The sequence below is a fragment of the Echeneis naucrates genome, chromosome 20 (assembly GCF_900963305.1).
Source record: "Echeneis naucrates chromosome 20, fEcheNa1.1, whole genome shotgun sequence".
NCBI classification, from domain to species: Eukaryota; Metazoa; Chordata; class Actinopteri; order Carangiformes; family Echeneidae; genus Echeneis; species Echeneis naucrates.
The window spans coordinates 132,501-157,789 of record NC_042530.1 but is presented as its reverse complement, the minus strand read 5'-3'; the positions used below and the strand labels follow the sequence as shown (position 1 = coordinate 157,789).

The window sequence follows — 25,289 nt, the reverse complement described above, 5'->3', positions numbered from 1 at the left end:
CATCAATTAAACCTCCCAGCGTCAATAATTAACACACAACACAATGCAATGTGTGTAACAATGAACAATTATCATTTTTACACCTACCTCACACCCCCAACCCTAACGTAAATCACACACACACACACACACACACACACACACACACACACACACACACACACACACTAGTGTGGCTGGTCAGGCTGCTGGAACTGCTGATCTCTACTCCTATTAAACTCTCTGTGTGTGTCTGTGTGTGACTGCATGTGTGGCCTCTGTCTCGCTCCTCTGATGCTTCATGACAGAGAGCAGAATAAAGGAGGAAGACGAATCAGAGTGATGAAGCTTTGTTTCACTTTGTGACACGATCAATGATGTCAGGCTCTGCTGCTCTGTCTGATTGGACAATTCTGACTCTGATGAACACACTGTCTCCACATTGAGGTGCTTTAAACACACACACACACACAAAATGACTTTGTCTGTGAGAATAATCTGTTAATCCTGACCCAGAGACTCACAGGCTGCAGAGCTATGACATCATAATGACATCACTACGGCAGGAGATGATTGCCTGTGTTACCTGAGGACAGGTGGACTCACCCCATTGGCCGTGCTGACGGCCTGATAGTAGATTCCATAGCTCTTATGAGGCAGCAGGGGAGCGTTCCAGTAACCGCCGTAGGTCCTGTTGTCACCTGATTAAACACACACAGGTGATTTACAAGCATTTAAAACAAGTTTTCAGTTGACGAATCAGCACCAAACCTTCCTTCCATTTACTGACCATCAGGGGCTGATGCCACTGGTTGCAATAAAGACGTCAGACTGTCTTGAAGTCTATGGGAAAATGTCCCTCTTTCTCCTCAGTAAAAATTTTTCTGACGAGTTTATGGTCTAAGTCTTCAACACAACATGATGTTCATTTTTAAATGATGCTCCATTTAGACGGAAACAGACATGAAACCAATTTGCCAACAGTAACTAGCTAAGCACATGATGTGCATTTTATGTATAATGAGCCTTCATGTAACTTTGTTATGATTGGGGACAGTATAAATACATTTGATTTGATTTGAACAAACATACAGACTCATTCACTGACCAAAAGGTGAGTCAACTGACTGGCCATCTGTTGAACACAAACATTAGCCTCGGAGAGCTAACTAGTGTACAAGGTACCGGGTAAAATAAGGGGTGACTGACCGACACAGAAGGGCACTGGTGATCGCAGCTCGCTCATGGGCAGCTCGGCGCTGAAGTAATACTGGGAGTTGAGCAGTGTGGCGTTCTGGAAGTGGATGGGCACCGGGTAACAGCGCAGGATCTCTGCGGTGCCCCTCTTCTGCCTGCGGGGGCGCTCCTCCTCCACCACCACCTGGTACTTACTGAACATACAACACCAACCATCACTGCACTGTGGCTGTACGCCGGTCAATCAGTCAGTCAGACAGACAGACAGTCAGTCAGTCAGTCAGTCAGTCAGACAGACAGACAGGCAGATAGTCAGTCAATCAGAGAGAGGACTTGTATGTTAGCTAGTTAGCTCCTTTTAGCTAATTGCTGTAAGTGCAGTTAGCACTCTAGGTGGTCACATTAACATCAGATGATGATGTCATACAGGTGTCATCAGACAAAGTCTGACATGCAGTCAGAGTTGGGCCATTTGAATATACTATCTGGGATGTTGAGGGCCCCCCACCACCAAGATTTATCCATGATTCACTTCCTGTCCTGAGTCATTGCTAAATCCTGAATGAGGGTCAGACATCAAACAATCAGACAGACAGCTACCTGTTAGCTAACAGGTGATAGGTGTTGAACTCGACTGATGTCCCTCATAACTTTAGTGGCGTGTCTGCAGTTGACTTTTGACGGAACTTGCTCTGAGGGATCAGCTGATCGACACTTCCCGTTTCCCATCTTAGTCACAGAATGATGCACCTGAACGCAACACTGTCAGCTACAGTGTTGTTTGTGTCCTCAGGGACTTTGGAAACAATAGTTCTGCTTTTCACAGGAACCAGGTTTAGGACAGAAGTCATATATTTACAGACACACACACATTCCACTGAGGGCGTGGCCGGTGAAACTGCAGCATTGTCACATTTCCTGCTGGACAGGAAACTAAAGGAGGACAGGAAGGCACATAAACACACTGTAACACACACACAGTATTGTTTAATTCCCAACAGAGGAAACAGATTCGATCACATCTCTTTCCTCCTCCTTTCTTTCCGTGGTTCTCTCCTCCCCCTCACATCTGTCTCTCTCTCTTTATTTCTTTTCTTCCTCTATGTCTTTGACAAACCATCTCCAATCACATTTCTTCACGCTCTTGTTTTGTGTGTGTGTGTGTGACAGTAATCTGATTACAGCTGCAGGTTGCCTGCAGCAACACCTTTTGTCCTGCAATCTGAAGCTCTTCAGCATCAGGATGCATGTGTTGTTGTGTGCTCGCATGTGTCAGTGTGTGTTGGTGTGTGTGTGCGCCTGAAGGCCAATACACACTTTGGTGTCAGAGGAGACAAAAGCAAAGTTAAATATAAACACACAAACATGAAATCGTTTCTCAGAGCAGCATCAGCTCAATCAGATGGATTTCACATCAGCCATCATGTCAATTAACACACCCCACATCGCTCTCTCACACACACACACACACACACACACACACACACACACACACACACACAAAATGTGTCATCGATTGTTGCACTGCAGAGAAGAATCAGATTGATGAAGACTCTTTGGTGACCTCATCATCAGGTGGCCGCACATACAAATCTTTAATGTAAAATATGGACCTTTACTGTGTTTTTGAGGTTTTCCATAGTGTTCTGTTTAGTCAACATTAGATGGCAATGAGCCTGAAATAAGGCTATAAATGAAAAAATTATATTTAAAACTACATATAATAATATAATTGAGTCACTGAATAAATAGAAGTCTAAATAAATAGCTTTCTATTAGGGATGGTACCATTAACCAGTTTTACTATTAACCGCAATTTAAAATATCCCAATTATTCAACTATAAAGACTGAGAAATACAGAGATAAAAAAAAATACCAAGTGATGGCATTAAAATTAAATTACTGTTGAGCAACCTGCACTGCAGCCCCTGCAGCTGCAACAAAAGGCTCTCAGCAAAACGCCCCAGAGTACACAGAATACATGTTTGTTTTAAGGGACTGGCACTGATCAAAGTTGATGCACATGCCAGCTAAATTCCTCATGAAGCTAACACTGCGACGGGAACGATTAAAGAAAGAGCAGGGGATCTGTGTCCACCCAAAAAATTTGTGAATCTGTTGCAAGTGTGGGAGTATTCTGGTTAGAAAAGGATGAGCAGGGGGTTGTTCAAGATGACAACCACCCAATCTGCAAAACCTACCAACATATCCAATTTGGTACAACATCTGTGTGATCACCATCCAGAGAGACACTCACAATGAAATGCACAACAGTGTGTGGTTTACCACTGGTGTGAGAGAGTGTATGTGCCCATGCATGTTGAATAGATAAAACTATTATAAACTATTAAAAATTAATAAAATCATCAGTCATGAATGACAATTAATAATCATCACATCTCTACCTTTTAGTATTAGTATTCTAGAAATAGCATTTTTACATATTTCAAGGGACTTTTATTTTGTAAAGATGCAGCTCTTCCATCTATTATATTGATATGTATGATGTTCAGATTAGGAGGCGTGGCCACCCTAATAAAATACCCTGTCAATAGATGATTTACAGTGACCGGTGACCTTTGACCCTATTCAGTGAGTCTGAACATAGAATTTGTGTGTGTGATTGACATATTAGCTGTCGATCCAGGCGTTAGCAGCACGCTCTGATTAGCCCCGCCTGCTGGTTGTTAATTAACTAAATCCATCGTTACACACTGACGATAGAGAGCGGACATCTGTTAACATGACGACTGTTACTGCGGATACTGAATTCCTCTGGGCCTGCACGCTGGAGATTTAACAGAGAGGGAGGGAGAGAGAGAGAGTGAGAGTGAGAGTGTGTGTGTGTGTGTGTGTGTGTGTGTGTGTGGCAGAATCTGTTTTAGAACGACTGTGGTCACGTTTCAGCCCCAGTTTCTTCATGTCATCTTTTAATGTTTAACGTTTTGTTCATGAAAACTTCATGAAGCAAAAGATTGATGCTGCTGAATATTTCAGTGTGTGTGTGTGTGCTTGTGTTTTTGTGTTTTTGTGTGTTTGTGTGAGTGTGTACCTGACTGGGGCTCCACGGCTCTGAGCTGGTTTTAGCACAACAGTGACGGTGGAGTCGGTCTGGTTCAGAGGAGACTCCTGATCGTACGCCGGCATCAGAGGAGCTGAGGAAGAGGAGGAGAAGACCAATCAGAGAGAGGCTGAAGGTGGAGGTTAAGTTGGAGGTTGAGGTACCCATTCCTTCCTGAGCTTATCGTGGAGGGCCTACCGGAGATCTTGGTGGTGAACTGAGTGACGACTGGAGGCCCAAAGCCTTTCACTGTGGACGCTCTTATTGTGAAGGAGTAGGTGGAGCCTGGGTAGAGGCCAGTGAATGTGTGGCTCGTCTCATTGGCCATCTTAAACACCTTGCCGCTCTGATTGGACAGGTCAAATTCTGTGTCGAAGGAGCTCAGGGCTTTGTAGGAGATCTGTGGAGGAAGACAAAAGTTAGGGGATTCTGGGTAATGGAATCTATAGTGTTGTGCAAACTGACAGTATGGAGGGATTTGTTGTGGTCTGCCTTCTGCTCAGACTGAGAAGGGAAACTACATTACCCATGACCCTCAGCAGCCACACTGGCAAAAAACACCAGATCAGATCAAGATCAAGAATGGATTTGAGATTGGGTGATTGTGACATCAAAGGATTCTGGGAGTTGTAGTCCGGCCTGTTTACCTCGTAGTGTCGGATGAGTCCATAGGTCTGCAGAGGTTCCCGCCAGCTCAGACTGATCTGCTGCTCATAGCTGCTGCCGACAATAGAGTCCACAGGGATGGCGCTGGGAACTGAGGCAAGATGGGGGGGTCAGACTCTAATGAGACTCTACTGACTCTACTGAGACTGTACCGGAATTCGTACCGTCCTCGTCGGTCAGCACCAGTAGCTCCTCGCTTTCCTTGTGTCCCTCGGGGTTACTGAGGACGAGCGTCAGGCTAACGTTGGTGAATGGTGGAAGGTTGCGAACGACGTAATGTGGTACGGAGGTCAGCGCATCATATGCCACTTCCTCCCTCACTTCCTCCTTCACTGGCTCTCTGAAGGGGAGAGAGGGTTAATCTCCGCGTAGTTTACTGCTCGTGCACTCTTTGTACCTGTGGCCCCTCCTCCCTTCTGTGTTTACCTGGGGGCCCCTGCTGGTCTGTAGTGGTACTGCACCGTCAGGTTGTAGCTGTGGCAGCGAGTCACGTTGTATCCAAACGGTTCCCATCGGATGGTCACCTGTTTGGACTGGACATCCCCGACCTCAAGACGACGCGGACCGTGCATTGGATCTGACATACACACACAGACATTAACTGCTGCACCAAACCCACAAACTGACAGAGAAACATCAGCAACAGTTTGTCTCTTCACCAACCAGACCAGTCCAGATTGATTTCCTACAAATTTAACCAAAAGAAAAAAACGAAAACGAAATGAGCTTCAATTGAACACACACACTGAGCGAGACAGAGGAGATTAAAGGAAGCTTCACACACACACACTCTCTCTGTAGTGGCCAAAAGTGGTGTATTTCAAGATGACAGACAGTGATCCACTTGGAGAGAGAATGATAGATGAGAGCAGGAGAGAACAATTTGTCATTGACAAAACCTCACTGTGTGTGTGTGTGTGTGTGTGTGAGTGAGTGAGTGAGTAAATGAGTGCGTGAGTGAGTGAGGGTGTGTGTGTGTGTTTTCAGGAGCCGATGAACAATGCCTTTCCTGTCCTTTGTCACCTTTCATCTGTTTTGTGGTCAGTTGTGACTAAAAACCTTTCTCTTCCTGTTACGAATGCTGACACACGCGCAGGTACACACACACACACACACACACACACACACACACACACACACACACTGCAGACTTTTAGCTGAACATAGCCGAGGCAGTTGAGTGTTTTCGCCACCTGGACAAAGGGATGAAAGAGAGACATCGAGGCTAAATGGTCAATCTACAGGGAACACACACACAAGAAGAGCAGCAACAATGGAGGTCGGAGGTGAAGGGGAGGAGGAGGATTGAGGTGGATCCCATTACCCATAATCCCCTAGGGAAAGAACGCTATCACAGAAAATCCTTCTATTCCTTCTGAACATGTCTTTGTGTGTGTGTGTGTGTGTGTGGTTGTTATGGTCTCATCCCATAATTTTTGGGTTGACATTTAAATCAGACACAGACAGAGCTTCCTGCTGCAGACGGCAATGTCGTATTTTACAAACTACAACCTTCAAGAACTGCACAAGGTGATGAAGATGATGACGAAGATTTTGATTAGATTGTTTGATTAATAGACTGATTGACTGACTGGTTGTCATGGTGATGTGGCAGTAACCTGGACAAGGAAGAGTAAAACTTTTATTTTTGTTCTTTTCTAGGCAATCGCCAGATTTAATTTGGCAGAGGCTTGGTAGTGGATGATTCTTCTTCAAAAGTAGAATCAGGGTAAAGAGCAAGACCCAAGATCCAAGACTCAGGACTCAACACACCAGACAGACTGATGAGGACTCATGTTGGCTGATGTAGTTTGACATGGACTGGACTGATCTAAGGACACAGAGTCAGCAGAGCATGAAGATCTGAGGTGAAAAGAGACAAACAGTGAAAAATTCATGTGATACTTTTCTAAAAGCCTGAACAAACAAACACACACACACTTTAATGGATGTTAACACAGGCTTGATGTCAGATGCACGTACGCGCGCGCACACACACACACACACACACACGAACACAGGACATTTTATTTTGAAAACTCCAAAGTTTCTGTGTTGTTTTCTGGATGTTTTATTTTGAAAGCTCCAGGGTCGCTGGGGTCATGCTCAGTGATGGGTCGCTGCCGCAAGACATTAAACTGAATATGAAATGATCATTTGATGAAACTTCCTGTTTATCTGACGCCACGCCAAGTCGCCTCACTGAGCCGTAAGTCCCAAAGCTTGTATGATGGACACACTGCTTCATTATTAAACACACACAAACACACACACACACACACACACACACACACACACACACACACACACACACACACACACACACACACAGACTGGTTCATAATTTATTGCCAGTAAAATGAATAAATAAACGTGAGATGAAGACAGATGAGTGAGTGTTATCAGAGCATGGATCATCAAACACACACACACACAAACTACCTTTAGAACATTTCTTTTATTTCCTCATGTTTCCTGTTGTTAACCTCAGAGGGGCGTTTACTTTAACCTGCTGACTTATTTGGTTTCTGATCCAGAACTATAGAACCTCACCAAGGACCCAGAGAACGTTCCCAAAAAAGGATAAAAACTTCCCCAGGAAATTGTCTCGGAAATCCTACAAGACCACAAGAACCCAGTCAAACTCCACAAGGAACCCCTCTGGGAGACGAGAACGGCAACAACCTTTTAGTCAAAGAGCCTTTCATAGATTGTTGACTTCATCATGACTACACTAGATCGTCATCATCGTCACCAAAACCTGTGAGATAAAAACTGTAGAACCTCTTTAAAGGTTCTCGAACCTCATGAAAGAACCATGTTGGTCCTTCTGGGTGAAATGAGGGATGGAAAATACATTTCCTGAGGTCAGATTATGTTTATCCCACAGATCAAATGTTCCTCTGAGTAGTGTCTGTATATGAAAGAAGAAAGCACTGACGGTTCACCATCAGTATAGATGATATTGCCTCCTTTAATTTGAGAAAACTCATAAATTACGTCAAAAATTACATCTCTTCCTCTGACTATTGGGGTAAAATAGATTCGTTAAAGATGAATGTCTTACCGAGGTTCACGTTCCTCATAACAGCTATTCCTTTTCCCTTGGATAAAAGTTTTTTTAAAGAAATTGATAAGATGTTTAGAGACTTCATATGGAACGACAAGACTCCTCGGATTAGCCAGAATAATCTATATGTTTACTGGGAAAAGGGAGGCCTTGGCCTTCTGAATGTGTACAAGTATTAAAATGCATTTAATGCTAGGGATATGGCTTTAATTTAAGAGACACAGGGTGGGAAAGCATAGAGCAGGAAGCTTTGGACATTTTAAAGGACAGGGTCTCTTTACAGGGGTTGTGGTATGGTCCCCAATGTAAGAACATTGCTAATCCTTTGATTCAGTTTTCTTGCTCCATTACGAAAACATTTCAGAATCTTAAGATCAAAAATTCTCCCAGTGTTCCACTATGGAACAATTACAGGTGTATGCAGAACGGCAGGCCATTTAGAAATGAAGACTGGGAATCCTATCCCATACCTTAGAAGATATGAGAAACCTTCAAGACAGAAAATTGAGAACTTTTGATCAGTTGAAAGCCGTATAGGGTATTGAAAATAAAGACTATTTAAAATATATGCAAATAAGATCACGTTGTAGTCATACCTAAAATGTCAGAAACTGAGTACAAATTAGAATTAATGGTTAGACAGAAGGTCAAAATTGCATCGAAAATATATAAATATTGTGGAAAGCTGTTCAAAGCAACTATAATTTTGTTCATAGAGTATACTTCACCCCTGCTCGATTGCATAGAATGGGTGTATCTGAGTCTGATCTTTGCTGGCATTGTGAACAAGATAAAGGTACCTTTTACCATATGGTACGGACTTGTCCTGAAGTAAAAACTTTTTGGGAGAGTGTTACACATTCTCTGGGAAAGATCATTGGCTCTACAGTTCAGTGTGACCCAGCATCGTGCCTTTTGAACTACACTGTTGAAAGAACCTGACCCAAACGCAGCAGACAACTTACAACAACTGGATGAATGGCAGCTAAAAGACTAATAGCAACAAACTGGAAGGATGTAGATAATCTTAAAGACGGACTGTGGCTTCAACTTTTTCTTGAGACAATCGCTATGGAGGGAGCTGCATCTAATCTTTCTGAGGTATATAATGAAGTCCAACGAGTGTGGAAGGATATGATGGACATTGTTCACGGGATATCTGCCTTCCCCACGGTCTTGAGAGGAGCCTTTGGTTCAACATAAATGGCCCGTTCCTCTCTGTCTCTCATGGTTTTGTCATCTGACCACGCATCTCACTAAGCTGCACTTGATCCCTCTGCCACCCCCTTTTTTTTCTTTTAAAAAAAATTATTGTTTGATTTTCTGTTGTTTTTTTTTTTGTTGTTTGTTTGTTTTGACCTTTCCACCTTGTATGGTGGTCTGTAACATTGTGCAAGTGAAATGTACTGTCTCTCCTTTTTTTTTTTTTTCCTTAGTGGAAAATAAAAAAGTTCTGGCGGGGGCACATACCAGGGACGTTCAGAAGCCTGTGAGACGTCTGACATGTTGAAACTGGAGTTCAACACTTGTATTGTACTGTTGTATAAATGATTGTTGTGCCTCAGGCTTCATGTTTGCTTCACTTCATCTGTCATGTCTGCCTCTTCATGACTTTCTGACATCTTTTTTTTATAATTTTTTTATTATTCATATAAATAAACAGCCTCAGAAATATTAGCCTCAGAAAATTGATTCAGCTCAGACTTGAAGAGGGAGCGACACCAAACTAACTAAAACTAAAATGTGAATCTAATAATGAAACTGTTTTTTCTTCTATGGAAATAATATAGAATAAAAGACAAGAACGCTGCAGCAGAGACTGTTGCACCTGTAATTAGCATGCATAATTACTGATCACATGCTGCTTGTTTATACCTACGGGGCCGTGTGTGTGTGTGTGTGTGTGTGTGTGTGTGTGTGTGCATGTTCACTCAGGAGATGGATGAAGTGAACCTCAAGCATGCTATGCTGACGTGTTCACTGTAGACATTAAGTCCTAATTGGCGCGGTGCTAACGAAGCCTAGCCTGGCTTGCTGCCTTAACGACCTCACTGTTAACCATTAGCCACCTGATGTGCTTCCTGCTAGCACAGTTTAGCATGGTGGGCTACACTAATGACTCCACCATTAACTTCCTGATGAGCTCAGTGTGTGTGTAGCCTAGCCACTACCTGCTAGCTGAAAGCAGTCATTACAGTGAAGGGCCATTATAAAAGGAGCATTAAAATGATGAAGAACACTCGTCTTCCTGATCCGCTGCCTGCAGCAGGTGACTATGTGACCTGACTCACCTGCACACTTGGTCCTGGCTCGGAGTGGTGGTCCGGGGCTTCCCGTGCCCCCGTTCAGGGGCCTGGTGAGCAGCACACTGATCTCGTACTCTGTGTCAGGATCCAGGTGTCCGATCTTGTGGGTGGGTTTGTCCACAGGTGTGGTGTCAATCAGCATGCCCGACATCGTACGGTACTCCACCTGACAACAAGGATCACACCTAATCATATCAGCAACACAGTGACTGATGATCCAGCCGAATCAGTAAAGATCTCAGAAGCCATGTGATGGTCAAGACCCTCAGATCACTTCGTCCAAAAAGAACTTCTCAGAGCTGATAAAGAGTTAAACTTCGAATCAAAGCACAACAAATAGTCCAGGATTTTTCAATGTGGACATCATCACATCGACACAGGAGAAGAGGACCCTGGAAACCAGGTCAGCAGAAGTTCCCTCTCAGATCTCTATATGAACTTCTCATACAGCTCAAGAACCGTATTCAGGAACACTTAAAAAAGTCTTCCAGACATCAATTATAATAACAGAAAATCACCAAAATTTTTTTGCCGTGAGCCAAAATTGAAACCCTGAACCCTGCCAGACATCTAGAACCTCATTAATCATCTGAGCATCCAAGACCTTCCATCTCTCTGTAAAGAACCATCTATCTATCAAACCTCATAAGGTTCTACAAGACAAACCAACAGGACCGGAATGGGTTCTCCAAAGCCACAAAGAGCTTTGAACCACTTCATAGGTCCTCATGTCAGACATTTCCGATAATTCTTAGACTACATGAACCTCATCGCGTATCCCAAGAACCTAACCCAGCAAAACTCCTCAGTCCACAGACCTCGAACATTCAGTTTGAAGGACTAAAGAGCCTCCTTAAGGAAAATGTCCCAATGATAACCTCATGAAGAACCGCCAAACCCAAAAACCCTCAAAACCCAGAACCTTCATCAGAGACCCACAGGACCTCCTGACAACGGGACCAGAGCTCTTTCGGACTCACCTCCCTCTCTGTGATTGGTCCATCTCCGTTGATGGAGTTGGCGTTGAGCTGGATCCACAGATAGGTGGCGCCGACTGCCGTCAGCTGAGGGGGGGCAATGGGAACGGGAGGCTCTGAGGGACAAACAGAGCCAGGATCAGAACAACACACACAATGAGACAGACACACACACTGACAGACATGCATGCACGCATGCACGCACGCACGCACACACACACACACACAAAAAGGGTTTTGCTGATCGCTCTTAATGAGTGAGGAAAGAGTTAACAAGTTAATTAATATTCGTGACCTTCGGCAAATCACGACAGACCTGGATTCCATTACCCAGAATTCTCAGTGGAGCTGCTCTACTTCCTCCTGACCCACTTCAGCACACACACATACATACACACACACTAACACACACCTTAGTGTATTGATGCGTGTTTATCATAATCAGGTTAATATTCTTGTGTGTGTGTCTGAACCACACAGTCAGTGACAGTTCAACTGGGGTTTAGGAATGGGGGATTGTGGGATATGTATCAGATCATGTGACCAACAACACTTAACCTGAGATGAGGTGTGTGTGTGTGTGTGTGTGCGCGTGATAACATTAAAGTCATTAAATTGTGGGAAACTGCAGCTTTGATCTAAAGGTCAGAGGTTAAATGTTGTTAAATATAAAACTCAAATAGAAAAACAAAGGGAGTCTTCTCAACCAATCAAATGACAGCACTCACGTTTGACTGTGAGGTCAGCATAGGAGGACACACCCACTCCATGATCTGACTGGGCAAGGCATCGATAGCGTCCGGAGTCGCCTTTGGTCGTGTTCTCCACGTCAAAACTTGCCACGTAACGGCCGGAGTTCACCGGTTTGGTTTCCCTGACAACCGCCTGATGACCAGCCATCACCTAACAACCGACAAAAACAACAGCAATAAGAGAAGACGTAAATATAAATAACAGGAACAACACGGATGGTATTGATTAGTATTTGTCAGTATTTCTCAGTATTGGTCAGTATTGATCAGTATTGGCCAGTATTGTTCAGTATTTCTCAGTATTGGTCAGTGTTGATCAGTATTGGTCAGTATTGGTCAGTATTGGTCAGTATTGATCAGTATTGGCCAGTATTGTTCAGTATTTCTCAGTATTGGTCAGTGTTGATCAGTATTGGTCAGTATTGGTCAGTATTGGTCAGTATTGATCAGTATTGGCCAGTATTGTTCAGTATTTCTCAGTATTGGTCAGTGTTGATCAGTATTGGTCAGTATTGGTCAGTATTGGTCAGTATTGATCAGTATTGGCCAGTATTGTTCAGTATTTCTCAGTATTGGTCAGTGTTGATCAGTATTTGTCAGTATTTCTCAGTATTGGTCAGTGTTGATCAGTATTGGTCAGTATTGGTCAGTATTGGTCAGTATTGTTCAGTATTGATCAGTATTGGCCAGTATTGTTCAGTATTTCTCAGTATTGGTCAGTGTTGATCAGTATTTGTCAGTATTTCTCAGTATTGGTCAGTGTTGATCAGTATTGGCCAGTATTGTTCAGTATTTCTCAGTATTGGTCAGTGTTGATCAGTATTGGTCAGTATTGGTCAGTATTGGTCAGTGTTGATCACTATTGATCAGTATTGGTCAGTATTGGTCAGTATTGATCAGTATTGGCCAGTATTGTTCAGTATTGATCAGTGTTGGTCAGTGTTGATCAGTGTTGATCAGTATTGGTCAGTGTTGATCAGTGTTGATCAGTATTGGTCAGTATTGGTCAGTATTGATCAGTATTGGTCAGTATTGGTCAGTATTGATCGCTATTGTTCAGTATTGGTCAGTATTGATCAGTATTGATCAGTGTTGATCAGTGTTGGTCAGTGTTGGTCAGTATTGGTCAGTATTGGTCAGTGTTGGTCAGTGTTGGTCCGTATTGGTCCGTATTGGTCCGTACTGAACTGGGGTTACCTGCAGGTAGAGCAGCAGGTTGCTCTGTGGTCGTCTGTTGATGGTGCAATGAAATGTCGCCGTCTGTCCGGCATTCACCTCCACACCTTTAATGTGCAGGAAGTGTGGCGTGTTAACTGAGGACACACAGAGGTCAGAGGTCACACACAGACTATAAAACTGCTGCCACCATGGTAACAGCCCCCCCACAAATGTCTCAAGCACAGCAGCAAAACATTCCAGTAACACAATTAGGAAATGGTGTCTGTGTGGTTTTGTGTCGATATGTGTGTTCTTAATGTTCATGTAACAAAGCAATATAAAAATGCAAGGTAGATAAACAGACAGATGGATCAAAGTCCACAGTAATCAATTTATATTTTAATGAGCTCCCCTGTCTCCACACGGACACACACACGCACACATACACCGTGACCTTGATTCCACAATGTTCACTAAACTTGTAATATTGTTATCCAATTTAGCAGTCCAACCTTGTTAACCGTTTAGAAACCTGATCTACAAGAGGGAGGGGCTTTTTGACAGAGTGTGTGTGTGTTTATGTGCGTACTTACTGCACTGGTGTCCCTGCAGTGTGATGTCCTTGATCGCCAGAACTCCTCTTTGACCAGTACTGACGGCCTCAAACACAACCTGACATACAACATCTGGATCAGTTTCTGACACACAATAACATCCGGATCGGGTTCTGACACACAATAACATCTGGATTGGGTTCTGATACACGTCATCTTTAAACTTCATTGTTCCATAGAATTGTTTGTTCAACCTTTTTTTCCTGCTGCCATATGTGTGTGTGTGTGTGTCGGTGTGTGATAACATTCCACAGTCTTATCACCATGGAAGTTTGTGGCACACACTTCCTGTTGGTGTCCAGAAACAGGAAGTTCTTCTCCCTCCACCTGCAGGCCCCCCAACCTCCATTCTTCTTTTCTCCTTCCTGTTTCCTTGTTCTCATTTTCTTTTTTTCTTTTTCTTTCAGAGCATTGCACACAGACATGACTTTGCCAGTATTTGTTATAGATCCAGAGAAATAATAGTAGAACAGTGTAATCATCAGCATATTTTCAAGTCAACTTAAAATCATTACGTGCCCACTGTAGTGTGTCTACACATGTCTCAATGCAAAACGTATGGAAATGACAAGGAGGAAGAAAAAAAAAAACAAAAAGCATATCTGTATCTCTATATAAACACATCTAATTACATGTACATGCTCCATTTCAAGGACATTCACATTCGTACCCCCCACACATACAGTACAGGCCAAAAGTTTGGACACACATTCTCATTCAAATGAATAGGACAGTGTGTCCAAACATTTGGCCTGTACTGTATGCCTCTATACTCATTCACCCGTACTGCTTCTTCTCTGAGTATGAGCTTCAGTACATTTCCTACATTCTAATACAGGGAGGAAAAGAAGAGAAAAGGGAGAGCAGGGAACTTTAATTAAACACTTAGGACCTTAAAACCTTAGAACAGGGATGTATGACACCAGAGTAGAAAAGAAAATTATAATAGTGAAAGTTTCAGCACTTTTGTGGGGAGATTATTTTCCAAATTTCAGTCCGTTATAGCTCTAAAATTTGGCTGTATCTTTTTCATGAAGGAGACCCACTTTGACCATATCTTAATGAATGTATCTATTTTCGAATTAAGTTTCCATTAAACCAATTAAATTAATTAAATCAATCATTAATCGTGTGGGCAGATCGGGGTGCAACCAGTGCCAAGTCATAGTATTCCTGGTTGTAGTTATCATTATTCTGAATAGATTTTTATTGGCCTGACCCTCAAAGAGATCATTGTCACTCAGAAAAATAATTTCAAAGTGGTTGGGTATTTAAATATTACATATTTCTTCTGCTGTTTTATGTACCTTTGACCACAAGTGTTTTAATCCTAGACATTCCCAAAACGCATGTAGGTAGTTTGTGTCCCGACCCCCACAACCTCTCCACCATACCAGATAGTTTGCAGTAGTTTTGCCCTTTTGGTATTTATTCCCATTTGTTTTTGATATAGTCTGTCGAGAATAATTTTTTTGTCAGAAAACCCTTGGATAGTCTTGAAATAGCAGCTGTAGTGGATTCACATGAATATTCACTGTGGATTTGCTTTAGTATTCAGTCTGCCAGATCGATTGGGTGTGTTTTATTACATTTATCATGGTAATTACACAAATGTAAATATCTGTAAATATCCTGTTGTTCAAGAGAAAATATTCCTTGTTCCCCTAACCCATGAGAGCAGACAAAAACATGGCATCACTTCCTGTTATTGACAGAGGCTGTGACAAATGAAGAGGGGGAGGAGTCAAAACATCTGCATGAGAAGTCCAGTAAATGTCTCTCTCTCTTTCCGTCTCTCTCTCATTAACTCTATTCATCTAACAAGGGGGATCTGTTGTTGCCATGGTGATGTAGCTAATTTGTGACGCCTGCTGTGATGATGGGATGGCTGTAATTGCAGCTAGTTCACAACCCAAAACACCTGTGTGTGTGTGTGTGATTGGATGTATTGTTCTGAATCAGTTTCTCTTTTTCTGTGGTGAAAGCTGTGGTTCCGCCGGAGGTTCCACTTAAGTCCTTAAGACCCTTTAGAGCTTATTACACACACACTCATACAGGATGCAGCTGTTGGAACTGTGATTGAGGCTAGAACTGTCAGAGATGGAGACTTCAAGTTATATTTTTGCTGTATTTTGTTATATTTTTGTGGTCTTTTTGTGATATTTTCTTTGATTTTTGTGCCGTTTTTGTGTTCCTGTCAGACACTAATTCATATGTTGTGCAGAGGAGGAAGAAGTTCAGTCTTCTTATGTGACTGATGTCAGGTCATGTGGCTGACAGCATGTTCGTGCGTTACCTGGTAGTAATTCGGCCAGAAAGTGGACACAGCAAGCTCCACCCCCTTCCAGATGTGGTAGGCGGGGCCTGATGAGTTAAAAACTGGAACTCCCAGCGGACTGTTGTTCTCTGCAGGAAACACAAACACTATCAACACATACAGACATATCCACAGACACACACCAGAGAGCTTGTGCCAAAAATATACATATCAGTGTACATTTAGGTGCGAAAATCTGTGTACACACATATTGGGAAACATGCAGCTGTCTTTTTCCCAGATTTATAAAACCCCTGTTACGTCCATTTTTCCTTCATAACTCTGAATCATCCTGACACACAACCCTTCAGACAATTTACCCTAAAAAGATTCTGACACACTCCCAGTTACCTGGTCTGCATATAAAGGAATAGCAATAATTTCAGGTTTGAGGAGAAACAGCAGAATGATTTAAGAAATGAAGACTGTGAATGGAAAACAATCATTGAATTAACTGAGGAAAGAAAGTGCATGTTATTTGGAACACTCATCGGCCAGTTATCACCATGGGCCAGAAAGTCAGTGCGGCCTCTGTGGACCCGATCTTGCCTGTATTTCACGATATTGCCCAGTAAAGCAGCCATTCAACCGCTCCAGCCTTTACTTAGTGGCATTTTTACAACCTGTGTTTTCATTGACTAATCACACAGAATACTAATCTGTCTTCATGACAATCATATATGTATAGGTTAATTTATTTAAAGATCATTCTCATTATAATTATCAAAACTCATAGTGACAAACATTTGATATAAATAAAACAAAATTCATTGTTATTTTAAAAAAAAGGCTGTTAACCACTCATGCATCAATATATATTCATAAGTGTCTTAAAACTATATATTACATCCTAACACAATGGATAAAAAATTTAAGTGAAATTCTGCGCAAATTCCCACTTTTATTATCCTTTTTTGCCAGTGTGCTGTTGACAGTAAAGACTGTAAATCTCTGGTGTTTAGCATGTATTGGCACGCACACCCTGACCATCCAGAAATCTACATGCAAGGCAATGAACACACACTTTTTGTGCTCACACATTGTTTATGCATTTGGCCTCTGGTGTTTGTACCTTTGACATAGACGTTGAGCGTGGCAGGTGTGGCGCCTTCGTGGCCCCCACCTTGGTAAAACAGGAAGCTGACACAGTGTGTGTCATTCTCTTTAAGGGGGGGCAGAAGGAGCTGAGCGCGCTGACCACTGTGATGACCTGATGTGTTCACAAACAGTACAGAAGAACCTGGACAGGAAGCAGAGCAACAAAATGAAAACCTGCGGCCATAAACAAGAAATGGAGCTGTTAAAACACAAAATTTATGACTTGTTAAACAGGAAACGTCACTGTCTGTTTCAGGGTCACATGACTTTTAATTTGGAGGAATATCGATATTAGTGTGAGCTGAGTGACACACACACACTTCACTAACAGAATAAAATATAAACATTTATTTATTTCATTTCGGTAGGAAACATAAACAATGACATTATATCAACAGTGTAAACTGAATTAAATCTTTTATCCATCCTGTCACTGAGGGTGATCAAGGTGCACACAGAACTAGAGAGAGAGCGGTTTAACATTCTGTGTGACTGACAGCTGCACCACTAACATCACTCCACTGCTGCTGTTACCACGGAAACGCCCTTCAACCCACGGACACACACACACACACACACACACACTGTAAAAACAGTAATTTTGATTTCACAGAAATAGAAACAAAGAAAAGTGAGAGACCTCAGATGATTGACAACTGTAGTCACAATACACACATACACAATAATGACACACAAATGCAGGAAGAAACTGGGGTTTGATTTTTGAATACTTCAAAGTGAACACTGAATTTATTCTGGAGTGTAGATTTAAATGGTTTTATTCAAACTCAGTTATTATCTGACTCCTTCATGTTGAAGTCTGCTCTGCTTCACCAGGTGTACTTTATTTTGTCAAATCAGTCCCTGTCACAAAAACCTGGTGTTTTTGTATTCTGAAGTCTTGAAACAGCTTTTCAAATTATCTGCTCATGAAGCATCATGAATCTGTGTGTCAGTAGATCAATTGTCCTTGAGGAGAATCGATTAGAAAAACAAGAGTTTTAATTGTAACAGAGAAGAGGAAAGGGTGAGCAAGGATGATGAAGACTGAAGAAGAGAGAGAAAGGTTATGTTGGTTAATTCACTGCAGCACAGACAGCTGACCTCAGTGTGACCTCACTGTGTGTTCGTGACCCAAAAAAGAATCACTGAGTTCATCTTAACATCTGTTATCTATTCATTGATTATTGATCGATCAGAGACAGAAAAACTAAGTGTTTACAAAGACACAAACACAAAAATCTCTGCGTGTCTCAGCGTTCCACTTGCTCATTAACCTCTCGCCCCCATTTCACCTGTTGGCCAATCTCAAACAACCCCTCCCATCTGTAAACCAATCACATCAGAGCCAGCTCACACAGACAGAGAAGAATCAATCGCAGTCTGACTGAGACGTGACCAGAGACAGCTGACACACACACACACACACAGACACACACATACACACAGGAAGTACGTGTGTGTTCCTTCTTGCTGTCTTTCTGAATGTCTGAACATTCAAAACATAAAAACTGATTTGATAGGAAAGTGTTGACTTGTTGTTTACCTGTTGTTGAACAGGTTGTAGATTCAGTGAGAATCATAATGGAGGTTCTGAACTTACCACATAAAAGGTGTCACGAGTGAGATCATGCTACAGACCAGAGGCAGCACACCCTGGCTGTGTCCAAAACTGCTCCCTAATCCCTAATTAGTGCACTATATGGGGAGCTTGTCGTTTTGTAGTGGTGTCCGAAATCTTTTGCGACAAACTGTAGTGCAGAGAAGGTATCCCAAAGTGCATTGTGAAAAGTATTGAATAGCCAATGGTCACTAACCCATGCAAGATATCCCATCATGCATTGTGCTCACAGCAAAAACAGAAAATCCCCCTGAGAGAATATGATATATAAAAAATAAAATAAAATAAAAGAAGATCCAATACAAGAATAAAAATTACACTGCAGTGCAATATCATCAAAAGCATTTAACGTAATTTAAAGTGATAAACGGAAAAGTTTAGCCGTGAGTTGGGTATGTTTTAATTGCACGACAGCGATGACACAATTAACCTGTTCATGCAGAGGCAGTTTTTGGCAATTTCTGCCTGTTTTTGTATCACTGCAATTAAAGCTTAACTACAAAAGTACTAATCCCACAACTATGGCTGATGGCTTAAATGAAAGAGAACATTTGTACCTTTGCATCTATTGTCTTCAAATATTGAATTGGGTCATTCCATTAAAAATAGGGCCATTGATAAAAACTATATTTTTGGGAAAAATAAAAAACAAGTTTGAAATTTCATGTGAAAACAGATATTTCAAAATCTTAGTTACAAAACAGGCTTCAACAGATAACCTTTTCGGGCCAATCAAAAACATGATCACTTTTAGGAACACAGTTACATAAGTAAAATGCCATTTGAAAATGTAATTTATGGGGATGAATACATGGTGTCCAAAACCTATCTAAACTCGAATTTGACCTATTTTTTCCTGTTTTATGTTGTTATTTTGAAGCTTAATAACTCCTGATTACATTAAAACTTGGGGCAGTAAAAACACACTTTTTGTGGAGACGTCTTTTGTTTACTTGTTGAAGAGAGGCAACAAAGAGACCAGCTGGATGTAGGCTGTTGTCGTCGACGTCGCCCTCCTTTTCATCCTCACTTTCCAATATTTGCAGCACCTCCGTCGCTGTAAACACCCTATTCTTCATGCTGGTGCAAAAAAATGTCAAACGTCCCCACAACAACGGTGAAAATCAATTAAAAACCGAGTAAAAGAGAAATCCAGGCCAACAGCATTGACTGTGTGCGTCAAAGTGTTTGTCACTGCGCATGTGCGTGTGTGTCTCGTGTGCCTCAACTCCACTTGACACTGTTTATGCAGGGCTTATTTGGGTAAAAAATTTGCCCAATCAGAGATTGTTATACATTGGAGGATACCTTAGGGTCGGTTAGGGTTAGGGTTAACCCTGACACATATGACACAGATGACACACATATGTGTACACTCCCTTTGTTGTTGACCTGACGTCGCTTGTGGGTTTACTGTCGTCTTCTATTGTTCGAGACATTTTCAGTAACTATGGTAAAACCAAAGCACCTAGAAACTTCTAAATTTTTGTGCATGTTGCTGAAACTGTCCTAAAAATGTCTGCATTGAAATTTTCATTAAACCATGGCTACTTTTCGTTGTATAAAGGACAATTACTTTGTTGTTATTGTTATTGTTAATGACTCTGTGACGCTGGCGTCCCAACCACTAGGGGGACTGAGTGAACAGGTTAACGTCGCCAAAAGCAGTGTCTGAAAGCGTTTGTTTGGTGAATAAGTTCACTATATAGTGCACTTCATTCATCTCCCTATATGGGGAGTAGGGATTAGGGAGTCGGGGGTGGTTTCGGACACAGCCCCTGTTTCCAGTCTTTGTGCTAAGCTAGGCTAACAGCGCTGTCTGTTTCTAGTCTTTGTGCTAAGCTATGCTAAAGACATCCTGCCACTGTCCATCCTAACAAGAGGATTTTCACCAAATGTCAGAGTCTTTAGTTTGAGCAGGCATCCAATAGGGATCCGATGGGTCATTGTGACCTCTCCTCCCATTGGCTGGATTTGAGTCCCAGCTGCTCTGAGTGTTTCAGCTCCCTGAACAAGTCTTGAATTGGTTTTGGCAGGAGGCTTCACACACACGCACACACACACACACACATACAGAAACACACACTCTGATACACACTTAGAGCCATGTCATGTTCAAAGACTTGGTGAATCTCCTGCATGCCGACACGCTGATAAACCCTTTAACACAGTAATTAAACCAAACACACACCAAACACACACACACACACACACACACACACTCACACACAGATTTTCTTTATTTATCTGCCAAAGTGTACAACTTCAAAACTCTCCCCCTCTTTGCTACCATGTCTCTCACCCTCCCTCACCTTTAAAATGTTTAACTGTTAATATGAACACAGCTCTGTGTGTGAGCGTGTGTATATGTGTTTGTTGTGAACAGGAGCTTTTTCTTTTTTTTTTTTTTTTTGAAAAGTGGTTTTGACCTCCAGGTCTCATTGTGCGAGTTATCACACAACAGAGAGAGACAGAGAGTATGTGTGTGTGTGTGTGTGTGTGCGCAGTGTATATATTTGCCTTCAAGCTCCACCGTGTGTGTTTACTGTGTGCGGCTGGCACTGAGCTGATAACAGCCCTATTACAAATATTAATATACCCTGTACCCCACAGAGACACACACACAAACACCAAAGGCATCTGTCTGCATGTGTGTGTGTGTGTTTGTGCGTTCCCTCTGGTCATCCCTGGTTGGAGAAAATCAATTAAAAGCCAAAGAATAAGGAGTTTCATTGGCCGACAGCTGTGAATGACAGTTCCCCTGAGGAACAGACTGAGACTGAAAAATATCACAGAGTATAAAGAGGAGAACCAAGGAACCAAGACAAGTACCAGTGAAGAACTGAAAAAGAACCAGAGATGGGAACAAGAGGAGAACAGGAGAAGAACTGAAGAGGAACAGAGAAAGAACCAGAGATGTAAAAATGAACTTTAATCGGTTTTGCTTCACAAAGACTCTGCAGCTAAAAAGCCAAAGAGCAACATATCCACAATGCGGCATCTAAAACAGAGTGAGTGTGTGTGCGTGTGTGTGTGAGGCAGTGAAGGGCATTAGAGCAGATTACTGTTGTTCACACTGACAGCAGAGCTACATGGTTCAGATTAGATTGAACTTGTACCATTTATAAGAACATTAAATGGAGCCTGCAATCACTGGTCAATCGATGCCTCGCTGCTGCTCAGTGTGTAAGTGTGTGTGTGTTGAAGCTTTTACAGAGCTCAAACAGAGCTCCCATTGAAAAAGTGTTGATTGAGATGATGTAAATCTTCATGTATGAGCAGCTGAATGATGTCACAGTCACAGAAGTAGATGGAATTGTGGGTAGTGTAGTCAAGGAAGACTTGAGCAGATGATGAAGCAACCACACTGAGCCCAGGGATCTGACTGCAGGTGCTACACTGAACCTCTAAGACACCTGAGAGACAGAAGCCAGGGCCTAACAACATCACACAGATTACATTGACTGATGATGATGATGATGATCATGAGTATGTCTCCTCTGGTCATGTGACCAGAGAGAGAACTTGCCACTTCACCCCATCAGTCTCTCTCTTTCTCCCTCTGTGAGTCGACCTCACTCGCCCAGGCCCTCTGTGGCGGAGGGTTAGTTAGATTTAATGTCCTGCCTCATCCTGTTCACTGCTCCACATATCAGCCGAGAGGAGATCGAACAGGGGGGAGGAGTGTGTGTGTGCGTGTTTGTATATGTGTATGTGTGTGTGTAAGTGTAGGTGTGTGTGTGTGTGTGTGTGTGTGTGTGTCTAATTGCAGCCAATTCAAGCAATCACACAGCAAACAACTTCTCTCCCGATGGACTTTCACACATACATACACACACTCCTTCTTTTGTGCAAGAGAGGAAGTGACAAAACTCTCTTCTCCTCTCCACCTCTCCTTGCCCCCCCGCCCCATATAAATCACATTAAAGAGACAGTAACCACCTCCTCCCTGTGTGTCCTCGCTCAGCTTGTCTCTCACGTGATTGGCTCTGTGATTTAAGAGCGCTGCATTTTCATTCGTCAGCAGCTTAACCTCCGTGAGCATGTGACAAACGACACACTCACGCACACACACAGAGTCTTATCTGGGCAGTTCACTGTGGACTGTCTGTCCATAATTCAGAGGAGAAGCTGTGGCAGGTCAATAGTAGATAAGACAGAGGCTGCAGCAGCTGCCAATGCAGAGTGAGGAGCTGCACCACAGAAGGAGCTCCTCCTCCTCCTTCTCCTCATCCACATCCACATCATCATCATCATCATCACCATCATCATCATCTTCATGACATCCATGTGGACCTGTGGACACTCAACTGTCTCTGCCACTTCAGCTATCAGCCTCTAACAAACTGTCAGAGAAACCAGGAGAGTTCCCTGAGGAACCTGAGTCAGACAGACAGACAGACAGAAGGACCGACTCACAGACAGACAGGTACCTGCTGGTATCCAGGGGTTGCTGGCAGGCCGGACATGGGTGTCTCCCTGTTCCCAGTCAAAGTCATCCTCTTTGGATTGGACCAGAGTACACTCTGGAGACTGACCAGACAGACAGGCTGGAAGAGAGAAAGACAGGCAGACAGGTCAAAACAGAGGCAGACGATTGTCTCAGCGCCCGATCAGTTGGACTGCCTGGTGTCTTGTTGCTCAGAAGACACAGAGCAGCTTGGAAACATATAATGTTCTTCAGAGTGAGACTGTTCCACTTCATTACTATTTCCCAGCATTGCTCCCCCTACTTAACACACACACACACAGAAATAATAGATAGAAAACTTCTCCATTCAGAGTCTGATTCTTTGTGTGTGTAAATATGTTCTGTGACATCAGGGGTCTCTTCACTGTGATAACTGTGTGTGTGTATATGTGTGTGCAACTGTCATCTGAATGCGTTGACATTAAATAGCTGGGAGGCTCATTTTCTTTCTTTGCAACAGAAGGCACATTAAATACACACAAATACACACAAACACACACTTGTCCCGCCAGGCGATGTTAGCTCATCAACAGATACGAGACACAATCTGTTTAATCTGCTTCTATAAATTTGCATCTATATAACACACACACACGGTCAGCTCTCTCTCTCTCTCCCAGAGGAAACAGCTTCTCCCTGAAGAATAGAGATTTGTCCACCATGTTGTCCCTATTGCCCACCTGGGAAATGATTGTGGTTCCCATGATGATATCTTGTCTTTGCAAGAGACAAACATCAGTAATGTGGTTCAACAGCAACAGCCATGATCAGTAAGATTCAGACAAAGTGAACAAAAAGCGCTCTACAGCGTGTATTACAGAGTGACCTGCATATTGGACTACAGAGTGGACTAATGATTAAAGAGACTAAAGAGATGACTGCATCCTATCAGCGCAGGCGTGTGCTAGGTCTTATACATCTTTTGTTTAGAAAATAAAATGTGGCTTCTAGCAGGCTTAGCCTTGTTAAATACCCTTGCCGCCATATTGTTTGTATATCTGGTGCGTCACTCTGGCGCCTGCGCAGACGGTGCTAAGCCGTCAGAAACTGACTGTTTTCACCTTCACCTACTGGAAGAACTAGTCCTACGAGTCCAACAACAACCATACAAATGTACAACTATAAAACTATAAAACAAATCTAATTTATTTCTACAGCTCCAAATCCTAAAGTTCTGGTTGGGTGGAGAAGGAGAGATGGGGGACTGAGAGAGTACAAGAGACAGTGAGAGAGATGATGAAGGAGATACAACAATACAACTGTACAGCCTGTATTCCGACAACAGTAAGTGTCAGAGGTCGACAGGAAGTAGGGAGACCTGCCCAGCAGCATAGGTCCCCCAGCGCGTGTCGGCCCTTGGCCTTAAGACTCAGGGAGGTGATGGCTGAGGGTGTTCACGTGGACCAGACTTACTGTGTGCCCGGCAGGAAAATAAGTGACAATGGTGGTTTGATTGGGCGTCATTTGGAGGTCTCTGGTCCATTGAACAAAGGTACAGGTCTTATCTTCATCAATCAGGAGAAAGCTTCTGAAGGCTTCTGGGTTGAGCACCAGTACCTGTGGCAGATACCCGGTGCTTTAAGGTTCAGTCCAGGTTTCATGGCCAGGATCTACGTACTGTACCAAAATGACGGAACCCCCCCACCAGGTGTCCGTCCCTGCTGGTCAGGAGGTCAGAGGTTGGACAGAGGTGGATGATTTAAACCAGTTCAGACTGATCTGGACTCACTCTGTTCCGATTTTCAGATCAGCTGATCTGATCTGATCTGTTTGTTTGAATTTATTCATGTTTTAACTGAATAATGGAAAGGAAAAGTTCATATCTCAATGAAGTTGCTATTTAAAAATCAAAACCAAATGTCGCTCTCTCTCTCTCTCTTTCTCTGTCTTAAACAAAAAAGGGGGGGGGTTCAGATTGTTGTCAAGTCGTTCTTAGTCTTAACTCGCCTCAACAGGAAATGAGAGAAAAACACACACTAACAGGGATGTGTCACTCATACA

At 42.7% G+C, this 25,289-nt stretch overlaps 1 protein-coding gene across 1 annotated transcript in view; it reads right to left on the bottom strand.

Moving 5' to 3' along the window:
- Positions 1-561: 561 nt before the first annotated feature.
- ptprma (protein tyrosine phosphatase receptor type Ma) overlaps positions 562-25,289 on the bottom strand; it is a 34,785-nt gene continuing 10,057 nt past the window's right edge. Inside the window, exons 3-17 of the mRNA XM_029529636.1 lie at positions 23,251-23,367; positions 17,171-17,338; positions 16,078-16,187; positions 13,761-13,839; positions 13,207-13,322; positions 11,986-12,160; positions 11,261-11,373; positions 10,266-10,446; positions 5,331-5,481; positions 5,069-5,244; positions 4,886-4,995; positions 4,437-4,638; positions 4,230-4,332; positions 1,189-1,370; positions 562-680 (exon numbers count right to left, since the gene is read on the bottom strand). Of these exons, the coding sequence (XP_029385496.1) occupies positions 562-680; positions 1,189-1,370; positions 4,230-4,332; positions 4,437-4,638; positions 4,886-4,995; positions 5,069-5,244; positions 5,331-5,481; positions 10,266-10,446; positions 11,261-11,373; positions 11,986-12,160; positions 13,207-13,322; positions 13,761-13,839; positions 16,078-16,187; positions 17,171-17,338; positions 23,251-23,367 (2,102 nt within the window). The remainder of the gene's footprint in view (positions 681-1,188; positions 1,371-4,229; positions 4,333-4,436; positions 4,639-4,885; positions 4,996-5,068; positions 5,245-5,330; positions 5,482-10,265; positions 10,447-11,260; positions 11,374-11,985; positions 12,161-13,206; positions 13,323-13,760; positions 13,840-16,077; positions 16,188-17,170; positions 17,339-23,250; positions 23,368-25,289) is intronic.